Genomic DNA, 23,578 nt, shown 5'->3' with positions numbered 1-23,578 from the left:
TATTTAATAGCCCTCCAATTTTGCAGTTCCATTTCCATGTACTTTTTCTTCCTCAATTTGTTAAAACTATATTAGGCCCAATAATTTGTTTATGAAATGAGTAATATATTGTAATTTACTCGATATATAAAGCACAACAAAAGAGTGAGGGGGAGAAAGTTGTCCATCTCGAGAAGTTCCTCAATTTGAGGCTATTATATTAAGAGAGATCAATTCCCCCAAATCAATTTTCTTGTGAAACACCCATCAAGGACAACGAAAATACATGGAGATCCATGCTTTCTCCATACATTCAATGCATGAATCCAATTTATCCTTCCAATTTGGCTTTTGTTCAAATACCAAGATTCTATGCCTATAAACTTATAACCAAGGCTTTATGTGATCAAATATTCAAAGGATATACCAATTACCAATCATACCACCTACGACTGACTGTATCTCTGTCTACACTTTCACTTTAAATACACATGTCTTTGTCTAAAGTCCACAATTCCAGGTTGGAAAGCAATGCGCACAAACTTGATTGAGTTCGATTTTTTATCATTTCAAAAACGAATTAAAGGAGAATGCAAATATATTATGAAACGAGAGCATTCCTTTTATCTAGATAATAAACATTTTTATTCATTGCTAGCAATTTATTTATTTGTTCAATATACTCTCTCCGTCTCCCAATAATTGTCCATATTGGTTCCGGCACGGATTTTAAAAAATATAAAGGAAAGTGGATAGAAAAATTAGTGGAATGTGGGTCCCACTTTTATAAATTGGTTTTATAATAGAATGTAAGTGAAATGAGTTAGTAAATGTGGGACCCACTATTATTTATAGAAAAAAGTGAAAATGGACAATTAATGGGAACGAACGAAAATAACGAAAGTGGACAATTAATAGGGGAAGGAGGGAGCATATATAGTAGGATAATCAACTTTTAAATTCTTTGAAAATTGTTTTTATTTGACTCAACAATGTCCAAATTAAGAGATTGTCATCCATCATATCTTAATTATTTAGATAGAAATTCATGTGGCTTCTATTACCGAGAGAGAGGCCCTTCTTCTTTTCTTTACATCCACTGCCACTTGTATGATACACTTATTAATGCTTTATGAAAACACACACACACACGCACTAATTAAGTGTAGGGAAACTAGTAGCAAGAAAAAGTTCAAGAAAAGAATGAATGGTTAAGATTAGAATTGTATTTATAGCCACAGAGACAATGTGTATGGGCCTTTCTTGGAATGACAGTTGCCCTCACTAATCATACTTAATTACATTCTTAAAAACCATAATCGACAATTCTTGATTAATTCAACAATTTTCACTGTAAATGATGTCAAATTAATGGGGGTGGACCTAAAAATCAAAATTTGGCAGCCCCTTTTTGGCACAACTGCATGCTGATGATATCTTTTTTGTGGACATCCCATATTAGAGAAAGAAACCCTTTGGCATGGACTTTGGAGGTGGCAACTTTTGGTGCTACTAACATTGCTGACTCATTTCCACGCAACAAAAATAGAGTGAGAGAAGTCACCTTTCAAGTCTTTGACATGAAAGTATAGGGTTGATTTTGATGTAAGAGGAAAAGATGGATTCATGAAATAGAAATACAGGAATAATAGAGAACGTTTTAAGTAAGTACTCTCTTTCATACCAAAGGCTAGTGGATCCGGTGACTATTCCAAGTGTTGATTTGCAGGTCCCTCAAAGAATGTGGCAACTGATCCAAGGATTTAAGATTGTTTCATACTCAAAAGCAAGAATTGATTATCTGACCATTTGTTTAAGGATGGACGAGTCCAATATCAGTCAAGATTCAACCATACCCCTGGATTACATGTCGATTTTATTGATGTGTTAGATTGAGAAGATCAATCGTGTCGAATCTAAAGGAATTTAAAGTACTCCCTCCGTCCCAAGATATTAGACTCATATACCATTTTGGGATGTCCCAACATACTTGAGTCATTTTTATTTATGGTAAAAATTTACTTTATAACCAACTCCACTTACATCACTAAATAGCATCTCCTAAATTCCTGCGCCCAAAAGAAAGGGTCTAATATATTAGGACGGAGGGAGTACTTTATTCGTCCCATCATAAGCAAGTCACTTTTCTTTTTTGAGTAAGCAAGCCACTTTATTCTTTCTTCACCCGTCCACTTATTCTCTCTCATACTTTATTATCTCTTTACTTAACTCTTTAAATACCAACTTCTTAAATCTCGTATCTAAACTAAGCACTTTGCTTATGGCAGGACGGACGGTGTAGAAATTCTTCATTGTTAAAGTTATATGAGTAGATATAATAATATAAATAAAGTTACGCCAACACACCATTGTTGTTTGGTAAGGGTCATGTCTGGAGTTAACACATGTAGGGTACCAACAATATTACTCCAATTTGGGGTGAAGATCATTTCATTTTGATGAGTTAAGGTAGGTAAGGATGAAACACTAATATAGGTAACTGACATGCATCCAAGTTCTTACCGATTAATTATGATCAATAATATAATATTTCCATCAACTCGAATTGATAACGGTCCATATAGCACTCCACAGTTAAAAATGAATTAGCAACCTTATTAATGTTAGTTCAATTTTAAAAGGGACTTTTCCTATTTGTTTCATCTTTTTGAGAAAAAATACAAGTTTCCAATTTTTATTTGAACTACTAAGATGTGATATATAAACCACCCATGTGACACCAACTAATCGTGATTAACATATTTAATTACACGCAATGCGTAATCACTTTAACATTCCTACAAGTTTTAATCTATTCCAATTACCAAAGATCTAAAAAACAGTACAACAAGATATAATTTTAATGCTTATATACCAAATGATCCGCTTGTGAAAAATGTGCCATCAAAAGTCACTTTTGATTAATGGATGGCTTATCCTTTGCTTCCAAATCTATCAATGAAATGGCTGTTTCCCCTAATCAAGAAATTATATACCACTTCAATTTTATAGTTTACATTAACTCTTTTCAGTAGAGTAGGTAGCCCCTTTTCTTTTGCTTTTTCTTTTTTCCTTTTTTGAGAAAGAGAATGTAGGAGTATACCAGAGTTTAACCAAACCATGAATTTTTCATGTAAAAGGCATACTTTTTATTCAACATTATATGCAACTTATTTTGAGTGGAGATGATATAGATATGGCATTTTTGCTGTAATTTAACTCTTATGTGTGCCAATGAAAATTTGGACATCTGCAAGTCTATGTCTGTGACGCACTATAAAATTTAAAAAAGAGCTATTGGTGTATAAAATCATAAACTTTTGAAATTTGGTACATTTCTCAGGAACATAAAACCTGCTCGCAATAATCACGAACTTATTAAGTGTGGTGAATATACTACGATTTGAAATTTCGGCAAAAGTTTGTGATTTTATCATAAAAAAAACATATTTCGATATGGTATACATATTTTTTTATTTTATACTCTTAATTACAACCCATACACCTAACATGCACACAAAAAAATCATACCATTAAGTGTGCATACATGCACAACACATCGAATTTAGACCCTTTACTGTGTAGTTACCTAATTACTACAGTGGTTAATCTTCTATTAGGCATGTGATTATGAAATTTCCAGAGGGGACATACACCAAACTCCATTCAAACCTAGGCCTACCCTTTTTCCAATTTGCACCATTCAAAATCTCACACACACAATTATTTTTGCTATATATATATATATATATATATTTATGTGTGTAGGAGTGCGTTATATTGCTAACTTTCTTAAGTTGCTAACTTGCTAACTCATCAATGCAGTATATTAAAAATGTCAACACGGTGACATCAAAATGTCAATGCGTAATATCAACACATTATATTGAAGTTCAACAAAATTATGTATTGACATTTTAATGTCATCGTGTTGACATTTTTAATACACTGCATTGATGAGTTAGCAAGTTAGCAATTGATCACACCCCTGTGGGGGTCTATATTAGTTATACCTCACCAAATATACCAACTATTTTCTTTAACTAATCAACTAAATAAATAGTATTTAAATTTGTTTTAGAGGTTTCCTTGTCTAGTTTGTAACTCTGCATGTGCTATGCCATCACACAGACTACTTTAAAGCACTACAATCCACACCGTCCATTTCTTTACAAATCCATCATGTCTTTTTTTGAAGTTTCAATTCCCATATAAATTCTGCTCATCGTTCTCTCAAAATTCTCCCCCCTTCTCCCTCTAACACAAAATTCTCCTTTATAATTTTATTAAATATTTATTGTTCATCACAATGGGCGAAGAAGCTAAAGTAGAGGTTCGTAATCTTTTCTTTCATGAATTAACTCGTTACTATATAAATGTGCATGAACTTGAAACCCTATTTTTTGGGTTAATTTAACAGGAGGAAACGAAGCCTGAGGAGAAGAAGGAAGAGCCAAAAGCAGAAGAGAAAAAAGAAGAAGAAGCCACCAAAGAAGAAGAAGAGAAGCCGAAGCCGCCAATGCCATTTGTGTTGTTTGTGGACTTGCATTGTGTGGGATGTGCCAAGAAGATTGAGCGCTCTATACTCAAGATTAGAGGTCATCTATTTTCTACTAGAATTTTAAGTACATGAAATTAATTAAGTGAAAATTTTCTAATTAAATTATGAATGAAATTGCAGGAGTGGAGGGAGTGGCAATGGACATGGCGAAGAATGAGGTGACAATAAAAGGGGTGATTGAGCCTCAAGCTGTGTGCAGCAGAATCATGAAGAAAACCAAGAGAAGAGCTAAAGTTTTATCACCATTGCCTCAAGCTGAAGGTGAACCCATGCCGGATATTGTTGCTTCCCAGGTACCTACTTTTCAGAAATAAATGTATGGAGTATTTCAAAAAGGAACCTTTTTTGGGTCAAATTCGAATTTAATGGTCCAGACATGCATATTGTCATGTAGAGTGTGAAATCAACCACAATTGCAAAAATAGTCGTTTCTCTTTCTGCAATTACGAGTGTGATTATGTTCGGAATAATATAAATAAATATTTTTGCGATTGCAGGTTAGTGGATTGGCTACGATAGAGCTCAATGTCAACATGCATTGCGAGGCTTGTGCCGAACAACTCAAGAAGAAGATACTCAAAATGAAAGGTACACTCTTTTTCTACTCCGGTTTAGAAAATGTAAAGAAAAATGAGTAAATGAAGTTAGTGGAATAAAATAGTGGAACAGTATGAATGAAATAAGCATTTACCAAAATTAGTAAAAAGTACATGCGACCAAGTATTGGTGGAGGGAACGAAAAAAAAATTGTATTAACAACAGAGGAGTAGTGTTCAAACAATAAAATTCTATAAAAGGTCCAATTTTTCTTATAAAAGTGAACATTTAAAAAAAAATAAAAAAAATGCAGGAGTTAGAACGGCGGAGACTGAGCTGAGCTCCGGAAAAGTGACGGTGACGGGAACCATGGACGGCGACCGCCTCGTTGACTACGTGTACCGGCGGACTAAAAAGCAAGCCAAGGTTGTGCCGCAGCCCGAGCCAGAGCCGGAGAAGCCGGCAGAGGAGAAGAAGGAAGAAAAACCGGCCGAGGGGGAGGAAGCAAAGCCGGCGGAGGAGGAGAAGAAAGACAAAAAAGATCCGGCGCCGGAAGAGGGCGGCGGAGAAGCGGAGGAGGAGGAGAGGAGTATGGAGGAGCAAGGGATGTACAAAATGATGCACTCCTATCATTATCAGCCAATGTATGTGATTGAAAGAATCCCGCCGGCGCCGCAGCTTTTCTCCGACGAAAATCCTAATGCTTGTTTCATTATGTGATCAAAAAATTGGAATCTTATTATGATTCTGTATGAGTATCTTATTTGTGTTTTTGTTATAATAAGATATTACTGCAGAATTTTCTATCTTAATTAAATGTGTTTGTTTGTAATTAATCTCCCAAATTTATGCAAATTCTCAGCTTTTATCAGTGTTTCTCTTGAAATTAAAACATTATAAATCTCATAAATTCCTATTTTATTGATATAGCAAAGAAAGATTATTAATTAGTTGCAGAGTTTAATTAGGCTATAAATTTCCAGATTCTCAAATAAAGCTAATTCAAGAATCGTAATCATAATTTAAAAAATACAAAGTGTCAGGTGGCCACTATGGATCTAGTATGCATGCATAGAATCTAGAAAGAAAAAAAAAAGAAAAAGAAATGAAAGATGTATAAATATAGTCAAAATATGTGTTTTTTTTAATTAAAATATAGTAGTATATAAAGAAGCACAAAATAATACTCTGAAAATTTCATTTGATAGGCCTATAAATAACAAATCTTTCATAATCTTTAATTGGGGGATTCCAGTTAATTATGTCGAACTCAAAATTAACCTACATTTTCCCACCAACATCTCTAATTTTAAGAGTACTTTGCTATTGGACCAACAAGATCTATGTTTAGTTTATAATTCTATGTATGACAACAACGGTGACAAGAAATATAAAAACACACTCCTATAGTGGAAAAATAGAATAAACTCAAATAAGTGCTCTATGAATAAACTAAATGTTATACACTTATACAAATAATTGTAACCAAATATTTATCTAATATTTTAAAAATTAATAGAAGCGTTGAGAATTTTTGAAAAAATAACTATAATTTGTATCTGGTACAGTTTAAATATTTCGAAAAATGATAGGAGTATGTTTGACTAATACATAAAATAACAAATTCCGAAACACAATATAAATGGCATAAAAAGTAATATGGCCATAAAAAATAATCAAATTTCGAAATATACTCCATAAGAAAACAAATTCCTTAAATTAGTCGTGAATTTTATCATTTTAAAATATGTAAGGTAAAGCAAAATTATCGTTGAAAAAAAAAAAGAAATTGTATCACTGGCCACATGGGAAATTTCCGATAGAAATCCGACGTGTACAGTTTTGGAGTATATGTGGCGGATCCAACATGGTAGGACCCGATTCCAACCGCTTTTCTCATAATCAGACTACCAAATTTAGAATTACTCCAACCAATCATATTAGAGAACGGATGTAGTAGTATGTTTAAAAAATTATTATCAGTTTTGTTAGTTAAAAATTGATTGGTAAAGTTGATAAAAATGATTAGTCGATATATTTTTTTTTATTCAAAATTTTCAAATAAATATTAATAATGATGTATTCCATTATAATAAATTTAATTTTTAAAATTAATTTGGTGGTGGAACATGTGCATGCATGCAATTTAAAGTGGTACAAACAAAACATGCTTTAATACCAAAATTGGGCTTCAACTTCTTTGCTAAGAAAAACATCCCACATGGGCCAAAGTATAATAATCCCGACTTTCCGATTGACTAAAAGTAATTCGAATACTAATTTATAAGTCCTCACTAAACTTATCAGACTCATTCATAATCATGCAGTTTATCAATCCAACAAAATCTTCTAATACTGAAAAAACTAGCTAGTTTCCCGAGCACCGAAATGCTCAGTAAAAGGCTAAAGTGCCGGGTATTAGTTTATGCTACTTGACAATGTTGCCGGCTGAGTACTTTTGCTGAGTATTTTTTTAGCACATGACTTGGGTGCTCGGAAAGTTTCATATCGGCCATGATATGTTCCGAGCACATTGGTGTGTTTGTATATTGATGACGTTCATAACGATGACTTTCACTAAAATAAATATTTTTTTTTTCTTTTCTATTCTTATTTTTTTTTACCATATATGTCGTTTAATATCTCCATAATTTGCATCTAGGAATAGGATCTAGCATTAGAACTGGAGTATTTGGTAATTATTATCGAAATTATAATGCAGTTAACTTGTAGTAGTATATCTATTTGTTCATAATTGAAGACAGAGACAAGGTAGTGTAAGAATAGAGTAGAAATTAAATTAATGCAGTAGGTTGTAGAGAAGATTGCAAAGCTAATCATGTAATTTTGATAGATTTAATACAAATAAAAATAAGAATGGTAGTTAGGTTGGTGATTCTCAAAAATCAAGAGACGTATCACGCATGTTTTAGCCCTCCAGATTTCATTAATAAATAGTATCAATGACCTAAAGAAACTCATAACAGAAAAGGTTTCTCAATATGGCCTCAACTTCTCTAAGAAGGTATATATGTTGAACATTCACATTTTCCATTATCATCGACCTCATCCTGATTGTAATCCGTCCCTCTGTAGTTGAGTCGTTTTCATTTTTTTATTATCATGCTGTAGTTGAGCCATTTCTAATTTTTTGCCAAAAAAAACAACTTATTTCTTTTTTTTTACTTTATTCTCTCTTACTTTATTCTCTATTCATCTCTTTAGCTTTTACTTTCCTACTTAATTCTCCTTTCATTTAACTCACTTTGAACACGATTTGTCATAACAATTAACAAAAACTAGTGCAATTAATGATGTAGGCTTGAAGGGAAAGTAGCCCTAATAACCGGCGGCGCCAGCGGCATCGGAGAGGCCACCGCCCGGTTATTTTCCCGCCATGGAGCCAAGGTTGTTATCGCCGACATCCAAGACGAATTAGCCCGCGACGTCTGCAAAGACTTACTATCTCCGGCCACGTTCGTCCACTGCGACGTGACCAAAGAATCCGACGTGGAGAGCGCGGTCAACGCAGCAGTCTCGACGTACGGTTGGCTAGACATCATGATAAACAACGCCGGCATCGGCGGCGCCCCCGAATCCAAGATCACAGAGACGCGCCTCTCGGAATTCAAGCGCGTGGTGGAGGTGAACCTCGTGGGCGCATTCCTGGGGACGAAGCACGCGGCGCGCATGATGATCCCGCGGCAGCGGGGCGGGAGCATCGTCGCGACCGCGAGCGTGTGCTCCGTGATGGGCGGCGTCTCCACGCACGCGTACACGAGCTCGAAGCACGGGGTGGTGGGGCTGATGAGGAACGCCGCCGCAGAGCTCGGGGCCCACGGGGTGCGTGCCAACTGCGTGTCGCCGTATATTATGGAGACGGCGATGACGGCGGGGCTCGGGAGGGATTGGATCAGAGGGTGTTATAGCAACTTAAAGGGAGTGAGTTTGGTGCCGGAAGATGTGGCGGAGGCGGCTCTGTTTCTGGCGAGTGATGAATCCAAGTATGTGAGTGGGCATAACCTTATGGTTGATGGAGGGATTTCTGTCATGAATAACGCCTTCAACCTGTATGATACTGGCGCCTAATATCACAAAATTTTTCATAAACCTACTTTTTTCCATGAGCTCTGAAGTTGGCATATAGTATCAGGAATTTAAATAGTTGTTGAATTTTTCGCGCCGACCACAAAATCCGACTACATTACATTCATTATTTCACCACATATGATATGTGTTTACCACTGAAAAATGATAATGATATGATTACAACGTCTGATTTAATTATCCATATCATTTTAATTAATGGAAGTTGGATTTTGCCGGAATAAATTCTACAACTATTTAAGTTCGTGATATTACACGCAAAGTTCAAAGTTCATGGGATTTTTTTTTTTTTTTTTGTGATATTGGACGTCAATGTCCTGAAATTAAAATATATAATTTGCTAATATCAGATCCAAATTATGTGATTGGGCCTTCACAATACATGTATAACAAGTGTGGATCCAATTATATGATTGGGCTCTTTTTCAAATTTTGATTTGACACAATGAATGTGAATCTGCAGTTCAAGAAATTGTCTGCAAAAATCCAAACTGAATGTGAATCATCTACTAATCCAAATCGTGTATCGAATATTTGTACTTTTAACATTCTTTGAATGCGAATTTGTCGGCAAAATCCCTTTTTAAACAATGACGGCTTAACCTAACTCTTAAACGAAACACGTCATTCCTTAACAAGAATAGGAACACGTTGCAAAAGCTATGTTGAAATAGTGTGTAGTATTACAAAACAAATTCTAGATATTCAAAAGGATATTTGAAGGAATTAAAAATTAATATAACCTTTTTGTTTCTGTCAATAAATATAGTCTATTTGCTGATAAAATCATTCATATAGAATATGTGTTTCTCCATCTAGCATTTATAAAATCAAAATTATTAATTAAACGTAAGATAAATTTTAAAATTAATATTAAAATCACTAAAGATTTGGATAAATTGAATTATTAACCTTTCAATTTCCAAACCAATAATAAAAAGAGAGATGCATATATAAAGATGAAAATGCGATACACATTTCGCAGTGACTAATCACGTGGACGTGGTAACTTAATTTAATATAAAGATGAAAATGCGATGCACATTTCGAAGTGACTAATAACGTTGACGTGGTAACTTAAACTGGTCAAAAGATAAGAACGTAAAACCAAATTTAATTCTGCTAGTATTAAAGGAGCTTTGGGATAGTCATGACTACTTTTAATAATAAAAAATTGAATTAGAGGATAGCGTCGACCTAGAGTTCTACTCATGTGGTAATCAAATAATGGATGCGAATTATTATAACATTAATTTCATTTATATTCAATTTAGTGTTTTCAGTTCTAATGATAAAATACAGAATATTAGGAGAGAAATCAACAAATAATGTAAGATCGGAAAACTATTTTCATCCCTATCACAAATTATAAGATGAGTGCAACATCCAGATTCAAATTTTATATAAAATGAAAATGTTATTTAATTTTATTTTTAATAGTAAGACAACATTTTAAGATATTTTTTTATATGATCCCATCTCCCAATTAACCCTATATACAAACATATAAAATTTACAATCCCAAATTAACAAACTAAATTATACAGTATTCCCTATTTCATCGGTCACACTTATCAAAATTATTTTGAGTTATATTGATCAAAATTAAACAAAATAAATAGAAATAAATTTGGAAAACCCAAAGGGCCCATCTTTGCTCTATATAGTGAGTCCCCTACACAAAGCTTTTCAGTTTTCAACGACAAAATCAGCTCATACATAGAGAGAGAATTAGAGATGATAAAAGTGGGGAAAATGGTTGAATTGATGGAAGAATACAGCTTGATGATGGCAAGAATGAGAGAACAGATCAATTTCCTGCCACGACGTCGTATCGAATTTCAGTTCTTCAGATCTCTGCATTCTGCTTCTACTTCCACTTCTGCAGATTCTTCTTTTTTCATGTATTTTTGATTTACACTTTCATTTTTTCTCATACTTTTTTATACCTGCGAGAATTTTAATGTGATTTTTAAGTGAGCTGTTGTAAATTCTGAGATATGATCGAAATAAAATTTTATTTATTTTTTGTTGGATGGAGTATAATTTTTCCTTTTCGTTTTGTGTAATTATCTCTCAATTTTAGTGTATAATTTATGTGTAAGTTTTTGTAGTGTAATTCACATTTTTTAGGTCCTGACAGAATTACTGGTGGCATAATTGAGTCATTAATAATTCCAGAGTCATACGATTAATAGGTTCATTGAATTTAGATAACGAAAATGATATTTTAAGCTGTCGTTTTAAAATCAATCATATTATAACAAAACAAAATAAGCATGAATTGCGTGATCTTGTATAAAAAGTTAAACCTAAAAATCAATTATGAAATTCAAACGTATGACACTTTATATGCAATCATTTTAATAAAAATTAATTACGGTTCTGTATCTGCATCTACTATTGGCTTTCCTAACGTCCAAAATTTAATATTTGAATAATAATATTACTTGTATAAGTTTACATGTCAATATTCAAAAGTCAAACACGCATACAATAACGTGTTTGTAATTTCTAAAGTTTTTAATTATGTTTAAACTCTAACAATTTCACATAAAACGTGGAGTTAATTAAATGTTGTTTGTTGGTACACTTAGGGTCCGTTTGATAAGAAAGATAGAGATATAAAAAGATACGTAAATTAAGATAAGTAATATGGGTTTTGTGTTAATATATGACTAGATAAAACTTTTACGTTGTTGTTTGGTAGGCGAGATATTATCTAAATTTATGTACCAGATAACACATGAAATGACATAATTGCCCTTCTTTAAAAATGTGTCGTAGTAGGAGTTCGCCTAAAGAAACAAAGCAAACATGTGGATCCAAAATCCTTTTAAGAGCAATTTATTTGGAAAATCAAATATGCTCATATAACCACATTATCATCACTACTTTCGAGAATCAAAGAATCATTTGGACATTTGAATGGAAAAAATCGAAGTGAAAAATTGGTAAACAACAAAATCATCACTGCTACATCTTTCATTAACAAGAAATTGAAGAAGAAAGGTACTAGTTGTCACAGACAATCAAAGAGAAACATCAAATTCTTCTTCTCTATCTCTCTCTCTCTCTCTCACGGCAAGTCCCAAAAATCGGGACTCTAGCACCTTCGTCCAGCACGGCGCCGACTCGCCGGCGTTCCTCACCCGAAATCCGGTTTGGCCTCCCTATTTCTGCCTCTTTTCCTCCTCACAGCCATTGTCCAACGCAGCTCCATCATCGGCTTGGGTTCGCCATCCATGGTTATTTTCCGGTGGTCTGCCTCAAAGAGGTCATCGTGCAGCGTCTGATCGAAGAATACTCCAGCCGCGTTGCAACCCGCTCTCTGGCATCCGAAATCGTGCCTCCAGATGCGGTCGTCGGCGTTCCTGCTCCACGGTGGTGTGAACTTTATTGAGAAAGGGGGAGAATCATTGGAATATGAGATGTGGGTAGTCCTGGAGAGAGAGAGAGGGTAGAATCGGATATCGAGAGAGAAAAGTTTTATAACCCACCAAATTGGTGGAATACATAGCTTAGCATTAATGTGTATATTTGGTCGGGCCGAGACGGGCTTAGGCGTTATACTGGGCTTTGAGGTAAGTATTTCAATCATATCAAATAAATAGAAAAGCCAAAATATAAATCTCTATTTTGGTATTACAGCCTTATCAAACAGACCCTTAAAGTAAATGCAGAATTTTTGAAGTCATTTGACAATTTTTTTTGATGATGGCAATCATTTGTGAAACCCTATTCCTACCAACACGCCATGTTCAAATGTTATCCCACACATCAAATCCAACATAAATTTTTTAAGTAAATAATACTCTAATTTTTCAGAGGTATGTAGTCATGAAATATAAATCCTATAAATGATTAATGGGCCATAATTAAAATGGAACCTCAAAAGCTATCTCTATAATGATATCTACATGTATATAGTCGGGATTCATTGAACTCAATGTATTGTGAAATTAGTTGCACCACTAGCATTTTCTTGAAATATATGTGAATATAATCGAGGGAATATAATCTAATGCATATTCTAAATATTTTACGAACTTCAAACTTTGATCTAGACTATTAAAAAATGTCAACAGATTTCAAAATAATAGCAATAGAAAATATTTATACAGTGTCAACAGTTGACACCGTGTTGACATTGTGTTGACATCAAAATCTTGAAATTTTACATTGTGTTGACATTGTGTTGACGTTGTGTTGACGCTATGATGAAAAGTTTGAAACTTGTACAATATATAGAGTTTGCATTTTATTACTACCATATAATCGAGTGGATTGCATCTAATTAAACTGTATTGAAATATGAGAAAATTTTAAATTTAATACTCCTACTAGCTAAAAATAATTGATGAAATGTTAGCATTGAAATATATACATGAGGATGAGTTTTTGTGGTTTGTAGATTTGATTAAGAGCCACTAGTATGATATGGCGATTTGACCTCCACGTTAATGAATTGGCTCATCATACCCAGTGGGACTCATTTTAATCAAATTAGACCCATTTTTATTATCATTCTCATGTCCCACACCATGTTGCTATTTTTATGAGATAAGATGGATAACATATATTATACGCATTTATAAATGTGCCTGTGACTTTCATTGATTTTTTCTTCTAATTTAACTTGATGTGGTTTGAACATGTTTTAAGAACATATAATTATATAGAGATAGGGAAAGTGATCAAAATAAAAATTGGTCTTAATATAAAACGCATGGAAAGTGATCAAAATAAAAATTGGTCTCAATACAAAACGCATGCCAAATTCTAATAATGAGATTTGTAAATCTTATGGTTAATAATTTTAGGTTATTTTATAAAATTCGAATTTAAAATTATTTTAAGTCATTTTTACTAAAATTATCTAAAAATAAACTGATATTCCGTATATTTGGTTCTGCATTTCATACTTAGATTGAGTTTGGACAATATTAATATGTGATGAAACTATTTTTTATACATAAGGTTTTGGACCTTAATATAATTATTGACGATTAACCTCCAACTTATCCTACTTTTAAACGTGCAATTTAAAATAGTTTAATTAAAATAATAATAAAACAAAAAATTACGATAGAAAGTAAAATAATAATGTCATAAGCTTGGAAGTTAAAAATTTCGGGAAATCTCTGAAAAGGGGCCAAAATGGAATCTTTTGCATTTTATATATTTATTTACAAAACTAAGAGCAATTGTTGTGATAAATATACAAACTTTAACAGAGTCCCATTATCCACAAATCTACTCTTAAAGATCGAACCACCGAACCCTATCAAATTAGGGCTTTTAAATCTAGTTTTTTTATGGATAAGATACAGAAATTTATAAATTATTTTCGCCTTCATCACGAGCCTATTTTAATTCATCTGAAGGTAAATAAGTCATACTAATATGTTACGAAGATTTAACTTCGTTCCAGAATATATTACTTCATTCTAGTAGGTTTTTACTTCATTCCAGTAGGTTTTTACTTCATTCCAATACGTAAATGTGGTTTCGCCGTCGCGTGCCGTTCTTTCTCTCTACAATATCTATCACCAACGCCATGGCGCTAATATGGTTTAATAAACACATGGAATAATGTAATAAATTATTGGAATGAAGTATGTGTAGAAGCATTTGAAGTATAGAATGAAGTAATAAACTTATTTAATGAAGTAAAATGGGCTTGTAATGAAGCCGAAAAAATTTTCACAGCAGCACATCTCATAAAAAAACTAGATCTAATGACCCAAATTTGATCTCTAGTTCGGTCTTTAAAATTAGTTCGACATTGATCATAACTCAACTTTCACGTATTTAAAATTATTGAGCTTCTGATCAATATCTTTTTGTTTATATTTGTTTAACTATTACTGAATTTTAGTCCATCTATTAAATTTTCGGCCTACCACATATAAAGAATCCAAAGTCAAACAACAAGCAAATTTATGAATAGTTCAATAATATTATTGGTTTGTGACATCCACATATAATTTACTACTTATATAAACATAATCATAATTTTATTTACGTTTGTATGGACAAATATAAAAGATTTTATGTAGAGCCCAGTGCTATAGAACTAGTGTAGGTGAACATATGCATGAAAAATTCATTTAGTCTACATTTAAATAGCAGTTGGATATAATATACATACTGTATTTGTGAACTAGTATGTTTACTGTATTTGAAAATTAATACTATAATTCTATAAAATAAGAGATAGAATAAAACTACAAGAGAGTTGATTATTATTTTTTACTAAAAACAGAAATCAATTATTTGAGTTGGGAATCCACAAAACGGAATATGAGATTATTTAATTTAGTTTGAATCAAGGGATTTAATATTAGATTAATTGATTTTGTTATATGGAGTATTTAATTGTTTTTAGGTCATGAATCAATTTTATTAAACTCTCTCAATGTAGGTCTCATCTTTTCTCTAAATGGTCTTTCACTTCTCCAACTTAGAAGTCATCCAAAAAAGAGTATTGATTTAGAAGATCTTTAAAGTAAAATTTTCCATCAAACTTCATAGTACAAAGTTTTTTAGAACCTACTCTCTTAAGTTTGTCCCAATAAAACAACTACTTTATCCGTCCCAGGAAGTTATCATACTTCTTTTCTACGCTTTAATTATAAAAATATATTCCCTCTGTCTCCAAAGAATATGCACTTTAGGTGCGGTACGAATTTTAATATAAAATTTGTAAAGTATGAGAGATGTAAAAGGAAAAAGTAAATAAAATATTGTTAGTGGTGATTGGGTTTCACCTCATTAGAAAGAAAAGAGTTCCAAAAATAGAAAGTACATATTTTTGTGGGACGGACTAAAAAGAAAAGAGTGCATAATCTTGTGGGACTGGGGGAATAGTAATAAATAGTTAAAGTGAATGGAGTGTAAAGTAAGAGGACCATAACGTAGAGAAAAGTCTTAACTAAATTAATTTTTTCTCTACTTTAATTTATTAGTATTATTTTTATAAAATAAATGCAGAAAAAAATGTCACAAACTTTAAGGGATGGAATGAGTAATTTTTAGAAATAGAAACACTTTTGTCTTTGTTTAACACACAATACAAAATAACATAAAATCTCATGCTAGCAAATAGACGTAAGATACTTGATACCTAATAAAAAGAGAAGGAATACAATTCCAGAAAAAATGTTTACTTGAATAATTAATTTTTATTAAGCTAAAAAATAAAACTTATCATGACTAATTAAATTCACTAGGAAAAATAATTTTCCCCAAATTCTAGCCTTTTTGGATTCTATTTAGTACTCAATTAGGAATGCAATTTCCGTGAAAATTCAAAAGCTTTTGAGATAACAATTCCTTAACAAAACCAACGACACATGCGATACTTCGGTTACAAGAGTGAAGTTTTTTAGTCAAGAGGAGAAAAGGGGCCGCTTTTTTTCTGGGTTTTCTCTATCTCCACTTTCGTTATCTGGTATGAATTCCCCCTTTTCTGTGTTAATATCTCTTTTTTCTCACATGGGTTTAACAAGAATCATGTTATCTTGTGCTGATTGATGCTTTTAACGTTTGATTCCTTATGTTATGGTTTGTTGCGATCACTGTTTGTGACTCGAGTTGGGATTTTTATTTGGTGGCTTTGATTGATCAGTGAATTGATTCTCAGCAAGAATGATGGGTTTGAGCTCCATGGGTTTTGGGGGAGGTGGGAATTCATCAACATCCAATCTATCTGCTTCTGCACCTCCGTTTACTGTCGATAGATTGAACCCTAAGCCCAATTCAAACCCTATGTTGCATTACTCCGACTATGGGATTGAGCCCTTTCCCCATTCCTCTCAGTATCTGATTAGAGCTGAGGCTGCAATCAATTCTAGTGAGATGATTAGCGTGCCTGCGCCAGATGATTATCGATTTTCGGCCTCTGCCTCTGTTAATGCACCTAGCTGGTCTACCTCTGCTTCTGTTAATGCACCTAGCAGCCAGTGGTCTACTCATAATTCTGGTTATGGCAGTGATGTGAAACCTTATTATTCATCGTATGTCACGCCCTTGGTTGGAGAGGATAGGGTTTTGGGTGAGGATGGTGGGGGGTCTCGTTACGATGTGGTGCCTACTCGTGGAATGAGTGTGGCACCTCAGCATGAATATATGCGAAGCTTGTATGACTTGGAGTACACGCATCGTTGGGTGGATGGTTTGGGCTTTGATGATGGAAAACGGGCCAAAAGATCAGAGGTTGATGGGAAATTCTCGTCGGAGAAGCTATTTGTCGGTGGTTCACATGGCTATGAAAATCAACTGTACCAAGGTATGTCTTTCTATCTTTTACAGTTTTACTAGTACTAAAAATGTTGTATTTGTTGCTAAGATGTTTTAGCTCTTACTGAGATCATTTAGAGTCTCTTCTGAAAACGGTTGAAATTGAGATGCTTTATCTCTGAGTCATGATCGCATTCGCTGATATGTAGCAACTTCATAAGAACCTAATCTCCTGAACAACCCGGCCTTTGTGTATACTGTGATATTGATAAAAGATTGCATGCTTATTCAGTGATTACAAGCTCGTACGCCGTGATTTTTTGTTCAATCCTTGCATTTGGTTGTTTTCTTGTGAAAGTTAATATTTTTATATTGATGGCAGATAGCAAGTAAGTTTACAAGTTTGTGCAAACCTTGTGCTTCTGTTTTCTTGTGAAAATTGGTTGTGAATGGGGAACTATGAGAGAATATAAACCACCGTCAAAATACAAGTGAAGAGAACACGACCGAGAGTTGATCAGTTTATGAATTTTAAAAGTGATATTAAAATAACATAATTTTTGTTATTCTCTAGTGGTTTTTATCTCTGAACCTTGGTTTTCATTAGTTTGTTTTTGTTAGACTGTGGTTAAGTGTGATTCCAAAAGATGGTGTGAATTACTGTAAGATAATAATTATTTGGAACGAGGCAAAACTAAGAGTGACATCTTCAATAGTATTCCAATATCTTTTGAGGTCTTTATATGATCTCATTTCACCGGACTTCTGGTAAATATGTTAACTTTTCTTATTTGAAATAGGGATAATGGTCGATGTTAGACGGTGGTACATCTTCAATGCCTAAGTAAAGATTGACGCTCCATGAGCATCAGTTTAGAATTACGTAGTTTATCTTTAATGGTTTTATTATGTGAAGCAGTCTGCTATCTGAAATATCATATTGTATCTTAAATTTATTTTCTGTTAATCAGGTGGGTGTGGCAGTGAAAACCGTAACCAATTCAAGGAAGATTCTGGTGTTTTATATAAAAATCCCCATCAGGTTCTCGACCGTGAAGTCTATACTGGGTCCTCGAGTACTGGATACATGGAAGAAAAATCGTGCCTAGAGTTCTTTCACTACCCTGAACCTTATCCTCCTCTAGAGTCATGTGCAACAGAGAAGATCTTTCCAAATTATAAAAACTCATGCAGCCCATATGAAAAATGTGGCAAGCCCATCGATACATCCTATCAGGCTTACGTTTCAGTAGGGAGATCGTCGCCCACAGTGGTCATTAGACCACCACCAGCTTCCAGTTTTGGTCAAGGTAATGCTTCTCGTAAACCTGCTGGTAGTGAGAATGCTGCTGGAATCCACACTGTGGATTCTGATTATTCCAATCCCTCGAAGCCTACGGATTCTGGTCTAAAACCCATCTGCAAACCTAAAGACGGCTTCTTTGAGAGTAGTCCTTTCAAGTTCTTCAAGCAAGGGAACTCTCCCGATTCATCATCTTCTGATTTCAAGGTTAAAGCAACGCTAGGACCTCAAATATCCGATGTTAATGTATCGAGTGGTTTTCCAAAGACTGGTGATAACATTCAAGTTGTTAATTCCACTGAGGAGCCTTCGGATTCCATAGATCATCATAGCACTGCGGTAGATTCACCCTGTTGGAAAGGAGCACCATCTTCTCCGTTTTCAGTATTTGATATTGAATCGGGAAACTGTGATAATGTCAAGGTAAATTTGGTCGAACAATATGGATTTGGTCACGGAGAGCATCCAAGTCTCCCCTTATTTGATTCTAACCGAGTTTTTACTGAGAAAGTTGAGTGCAACATGGGAAATGAAAATGAATGTGGAAGAAATGGCATGAAGCTTGGTTTTGAGAAGACTCTTGATGCAAGCTGCTCGACTTCAGAACCGAGTTTATTGGATAGTATAACAGACAGAGTTTGGATGCCACCTGCGACGAGGAGCAAGGGAGTTGATTTGAGTGGTGGTTTTACAAAGGATTCCAATCAACTCAATGACTTAACTAGTGTTTTTGATTTGAAAGTGTCTGACACCAAGCATTTATTCGATGAAGGATGTGTTGGGATGACGGTAAATGACGTCTCTGAAGGTGCTGCCATGGCAGTCCTTGCAGCAGAGAAGGTCCTCGCGTCTCCTGCTTCTCAGGAAGATCCCATTGAGCATAGTGCAGCACCAGATCCGAGACTGGATGTGTCACCAATTGTTAAGTCGATGCATAGCCTCTCAGAGTTGCTTCAGTTTCACATTTCAAGTGACGCATGCCCTTTAGGGGAAGAAAATACTGAGATGCTTAAACATGCAATAAGCAATCTTAGTACTTGTTTGAGTAAAAACGGCATACAGATCCAACCAAAGAATAAGCCAGAACCGAAAGATATTTATGGAGAAACCTCCTCTCTAGGGAAGCCGTGTTGTGAGGTAAGCCTACTCATGCAACAACAATTCTATCTTCCTTAAGCAAATAATTTGAATGTTTTCCCTTCTTTGCCAGGGTGTTGTTTCAAGAGGTCTTCATACGAAATGTGATGTTTTGAATTCTTGCACCGATCATGGTAAGAAAGATGAGATATCATCAATAGTTTCACCCTTGAGGGATGATTTTCACATAACCGGAGACGATGATATGGCGAAGGTACGTGCTGTGTTTTTAATATTCCCATCGTTTGTGTAGAAGCCATAGCACTGTGTTCGTTTGTAGATACAGTCTGTCCATTTTAATAGGCCTCACTTGCAGGCTATAAAGAAGGTCCTTGAGAAGAATTTCGAGATAGATGAGGACATGCACTCGCAAGCACTTCTGTTCAAGAATCTGTGGCTCGAGGCGGAGGCTAAACTGTGTTCCATCAGTTATAAAGCTCGTTTTGAGAGAATGAAGATTCAGATGGAAGGCATCAAGCTTAAAGCTCCGAAAGGTTAGATATGCGTTGTGGGCTTTTTCGTTTGCTATGATCCTAAATTAGATAAGCCATCCATAACATTGATCCTAATAATGGCTTAAAATGTTATCAGAGGATGAAGATGTTGCAGATGTGGCATCTGAGCCTTGCATTTCTCCGGATTCTGTTATCATGTCGGTGCTGGCTCCAAAGGCTCATGCTGACACATCGCCTAAACCCACCTCACCGGGCTTATCTGCTTCGGGCATGAGTGACCCTGCTGGTTGTAACGAGTCTTCCGCCCTAGCCAGGTTCAGTATCTTGAAATCCAGAGAGGAGAACCAAAATCCCATAAATATGGAAGACTCCGTTCTAGCCAGGTTCAATATCTTGAAATCTCGAGATGAGAACCCGAATCCCATAAATATGGAAGACTCCGTTCAAGCCAGATTCAATATCTTGAAATCTCGAGAGGAGAACCCGAATCCAGTAAATACTGATGAGCAGCAACAGCCTGAGATAATCGACGATAAGCATGCAGATTCCATCATGGCCAGATTCAACATCTTGAAATCGCGAGAGAGCTCAAAATTAGCTGATGTGGAAGAGGAAAAACCACCTCAGGCGATCGGTGACGAGTTTGCAGGCGAGAAATATTTCCGGCCACTCGTCAGAGGTCAGTTGGAAGATGCAGGCCCAGACGTGGTGGTGGCTATGCAGCCCAATTTCCATTATCAAGCTGGCAGCCTTGTTGGGGGTGGTAAGTTTGACTCGTATTTTGAGCACTCTGGGTATGATTCTCCCATTGAGTACAGTAGCGGCTCTGTCACTAACGATGCAGCAATCGATCTGGTGAAGAGCGGGAGCAGGACAGTCGGTGAGAACAAGTCGGGGTGGCGCGATAGTTCATCCTCGTCGGAGTGGGAGCATGTGCTTAAAGAGGATTTTTCTTGGAAAAACTAGGGAAGTTGTTGGATTTGATTGTGTGCTAACTGCTATATACTAAACGGGACATACCAGTACGACTTCTTCCCCCTCTTGAGATTGTCACATCACTTTGTAAATTGGGAAAACATATTGTGATGATCGAATTTCACTTTGAACATAATGTGTTACCTGGTCTCCGAATATTAGGAATTTAGGAAACTAAATTCTTGATTTCATGTATATTTGGTGAAAATTTCCTTGTTAATCTTGGTTGTTAAGTATCTTTGATTTTGGTAAAATAACTTACAAGCGTCAGTGGGTCAAATAGTTTTGTGTATGTTTGAATCGTTTGCTTAATTAATAGTACTACACACCCAGCTAAAAAGTTGTCTTCATGCAATATCAAATCTTGATCATTTGCCACATTATGCTTAGAATTCAACATCAAAAGAAATCCAATAACCAAGTATTTGTCATGTTTATTGTGTCAAATATCAAGACAAAACTTCAGTTCAACAGAAAAATGGGGGGCACATTTTCATAACTTCAACAAAACTGTCAAGAGAATCGAGCAATGAAACTAAGATTGTACCAAAAAAATATAACAAGATGCAAAAATATAATAATGTCTAGGTTGTGAGCTCCATGATAGCACTCACAATGTCTCCACTGTGAGTTTTGAGTGCCTTGACAGCCTTGGTCCTCGTCACCCCCGCTTGCGTCATGATCAGATCAATGTCACGAGGCTCGACACCCGTCTCATCAACCTCTTCTTCATCTTCATCCACTTGGTCAGATGCAGCCGAAGCAGACAGTTCTGGCTTGGTCGTCACAGAGCTGATGTCTGGCACCCTGAACTGTTGAGCAGCCTGGGCCTGGAGCTGAGAGCTCAAGTCCTCAATCTTGGCCTCACCGAAGATGATGTAGGTCTCGGAATTTGGGCTCTTGAAGACATCAGGTTTCGAGATGATAAACAATATCTGCGGATATGTAAAACTGATTAGACAAAGCACATCTAAAGCCAAGAAATAATGAGCAAAGGATTTACGTTTTTGGTTCTCTTAATAGTGACTCTGCTGACACCAAGAACGGCCTTCATGCCAAGCTTTAGCATCGCCTTACGGCTCTTTTTCTCACTTCTACTTTGCTTGGAACCTTCAGTTCCTCCTCCTGTTCATGTTTGACATAGAGCAATGCAACCATTTGAACAAGCTAGATAATAAGTCTAAAAGAGAAAAGAGAAACCAATACTCTAACTAACTCAATATAAGGGTACAACATAACATCTACGAATAATCAAAGAACACTCATCAATCAATTTAAGAACAAATTACACTTATCATCAATAACTTGGTTATTAGCTAAAACAGTGTAACCACAAATATTCATTGTTGCAGAATTTAGAACAAATAAGATCTCCAAAAACTTAGTTACAAGCTCAAGAACAATGGAAGCAGATATCTAATAGCCTTTGTTAATGAGTCCAATGATTTAAACAATTTCATACTTAATTTACATGTGATGTGGCTTTTCGAAAAATAAAATGCATTGCAGTAAGCTATCACTATTCCTAAATCACATCATGTTCCACTATTGTGAATGCTCTTAGAAACATCCAATAATCTCACATGTTAATCCTTCCTTCTAATTAAACAGAATATTTTTCTAACCAACAAAACCAGAAATCTCAAAAAAATAATCTGAGCACCAACATTTCCAGAAAAATTAACAACAGAGCGAAAATATTCTACAATCAAAACGCTCACGAAAAATAAAAGTAGATGCGATTCTGAACAAAAAGCAAACAAACGCAGAGATAGATCTAGAGAGATAGAAGAGACCTATAATTTCGTCGTCCTTGTCATCATCTTCATCGTCGGTGTCATCTATATCATCATCATGCTCCTCGTCTTCCTTCACGTCCTCCACCAATGGCTCATCCTTCACCGAACAATAATAATTTAATTTTTTTACACAACGAAATCAATCTATGAAAAATAAGGCGAGAGAAAATTTATACCAGAAGCTTCTTCTCGGCTTCAGTCTCTTCGACAACGGGTCCAGGCATGGCGTCGGAGATGAGGGATGGATTAGAGAGTGAAAATAGATGAGAGTGAAATGAGTATTTCAGTTCCTTTACTTTTATTTCTAGGGTTCGTTTTCGGGCTTTAGCCCAATAATTACTTAAGCAATGTTACTTGGCCCAAAATACTAACTCCGTAAAAAAAAAAAAAAAGGATAAAGTCGTATATTACACAAATTTTATGGGATCCATATTTAAAATAATGCATAGGATTAATATTGATTTAAAACTTTTTTATTTAT

General features: G+C 34.9%; 4 protein-coding genes across 4 annotated transcripts; 3 read left to right on the top strand and 1 right to left on the bottom strand.

Moving 5' to 3' along the window:
- Positions 1-4,170: 4,170 nt before the first annotated feature.
- On the top strand, positions 4,171-5,953 carry LOC125222009 (Heavy metal transport/detoxification superfamily protein). The gene is made up of 5 exons (XM_048124388.2): positions 4,171-4,312; positions 4,400-4,577; positions 4,661-4,833; positions 5,038-5,128; positions 5,391-5,953. Exons 1-5 carry the CDS (start codon positions 4,289-4,291, stop codon positions 5,795-5,797), a joined length of 873 nt encoding a protein of 290 aa, XP_047980345.1. The 5' UTR covers positions 4,171-4,288; the 3' UTR covers positions 5,798-5,953.
- Positions 5,954-8,078: 2,125 nt separating this feature from the next.
- LOC125222016 (borneol dehydrogenase, mitochondrial-like) lies at positions 8,079-9,452 on the top strand. Its single transcript, XM_048124399.2, has 2 exons — positions 8,079-8,102; positions 8,398-9,452. Exons 1-2 carry the CDS (start codon positions 8,080-8,082, stop codon positions 9,164-9,166), a joined length of 792 nt encoding a protein of 263 aa, XP_047980356.1. The 5' UTR covers position 8,079; the 3' UTR covers positions 9,167-9,452.
- A 7,034-nt stretch (positions 9,453-16,486) lies between these two features.
- On the top strand, positions 16,487-21,518 carry LOC125201642 (uncharacterized). Its single transcript, XM_048099840.2, has 6 exons — positions 16,487-16,640; positions 16,818-17,477; positions 18,400-19,868; positions 19,942-20,082; positions 20,185-20,362; positions 20,460-21,518. The coding sequence occupies exons 2-6, from the start codon at positions 16,838-16,840 to the stop codon at positions 21,287-21,289; spliced, it is 3,258 nt and encodes a 1,085-aa protein (XP_047955797.1). The 5' UTR covers positions 16,487-16,640; positions 16,818-16,837; the 3' UTR covers positions 21,290-21,518.
- A 194-nt stretch (positions 21,519-21,712) lies between these two features.
- Positions 21,713-23,424, bottom strand: LOC125201643 (nascent polypeptide-associated complex subunit alpha-like protein 2). The gene is made up of 4 exons (XM_048099842.2): positions 23,274-23,424; positions 23,095-23,194; positions 22,302-22,423; positions 21,713-22,233 (listed from the first exon to the last, which is right to left on the bottom strand). The coding sequence occupies exons 1-4, from the start codon at positions 23,319-23,321 to the stop codon at positions 21,883-21,885; spliced, it is 621 nt and encodes a 206-aa protein (XP_047955799.1). The 5' UTR covers positions 23,322-23,424; the 3' UTR covers positions 21,713-21,882.
- Positions 23,425-23,578: the final 154 nt, after the last annotated feature.

This window comes from Salvia hispanica, chromosome 2, assembly GCF_029641045.1.
Source record: "Salvia hispanica isolate PSC_SH4W2 chromosome 2, Shi_PSC_v1, whole genome shotgun sequence".
NCBI classification, from domain to species: Eukaryota; Viridiplantae; Streptophyta; class Magnoliopsida; order Lamiales; family Lamiaceae; genus Salvia; species Salvia hispanica.
The sequence above is the reverse complement of the archived record's forward strand: the minus strand, read 5'-3'. Positions and strand labels throughout refer to the sequence as shown.

Coding starts and splice junctions, on each gene's coding strand:
- LOC125201642 (XM_048099840.2), top strand. CDS start 16,838: ATGATGGGTTTGAGCTCCATGGGTTTTGGGGGAGGTGGGAATTCATCA. Junction 19,869..19,941: donor TAGGGAAGCCGTGTTGTGAG/GTAAGCCTACTC, acceptor CTTCTTTGCCAG/GGTGTTGTTTCAAGAGGTCT. Junction 20,363..20,459: donor CAAGCTTAAAGCTCCGAAAG/GTTAGATATGCG, acceptor AAATGTTATCAG/AGGATGAAGATGTTGCAGAT.
- LOC125222009 (XM_048124388.2), top strand. CDS start 4,289: ATGGGCGAAGAAGCTAAAGTAGAG. Junction 4,313..4,399: donor GCGAAGAAGCTAAAGTAGAG/GTTCGTAATCTT, acceptor TTAATTTAACAG/GAGGAAACGAAGCCTGAGGA. Junction 5,129..5,390: donor GAAGATACTCAAAATGAAAG/GTACACTCTTTT, acceptor AAAAAAATGCAG/GAGTTAGAACGGCGGAGACT.
- LOC125222016 (XM_048124399.2), top strand. CDS start 8,080: ATGGCCTCAACTTCTCTAAGAAG. Junction 8,103..8,397: donor GCCTCAACTTCTCTAAGAAG/GTATATATGTTG, acceptor TTAATGATGTAG/GCTTGAAGGGAAAGTAGCCC.
- LOC125201643 (XM_048099842.2), bottom strand. CDS start 23,321: ATGCCTGGACCCGTTGTCGAAGAGACTGAAGCCGAGAAGAAGCTTCTG. Junction 23,195..23,273: donor AAGCCGAGAAGAAGCTTCTG/GTATAAATTTTC, acceptor TGTTCGGTGAAG/GATGAGCCATTGGTGGAGGA. Junction 22,234..22,301: donor CTATTAAGAGAACCAAAAAC/GTAAATCCTTTG, acceptor ACATATCCGCAG/ATATTGTTTATCATCTCGAA.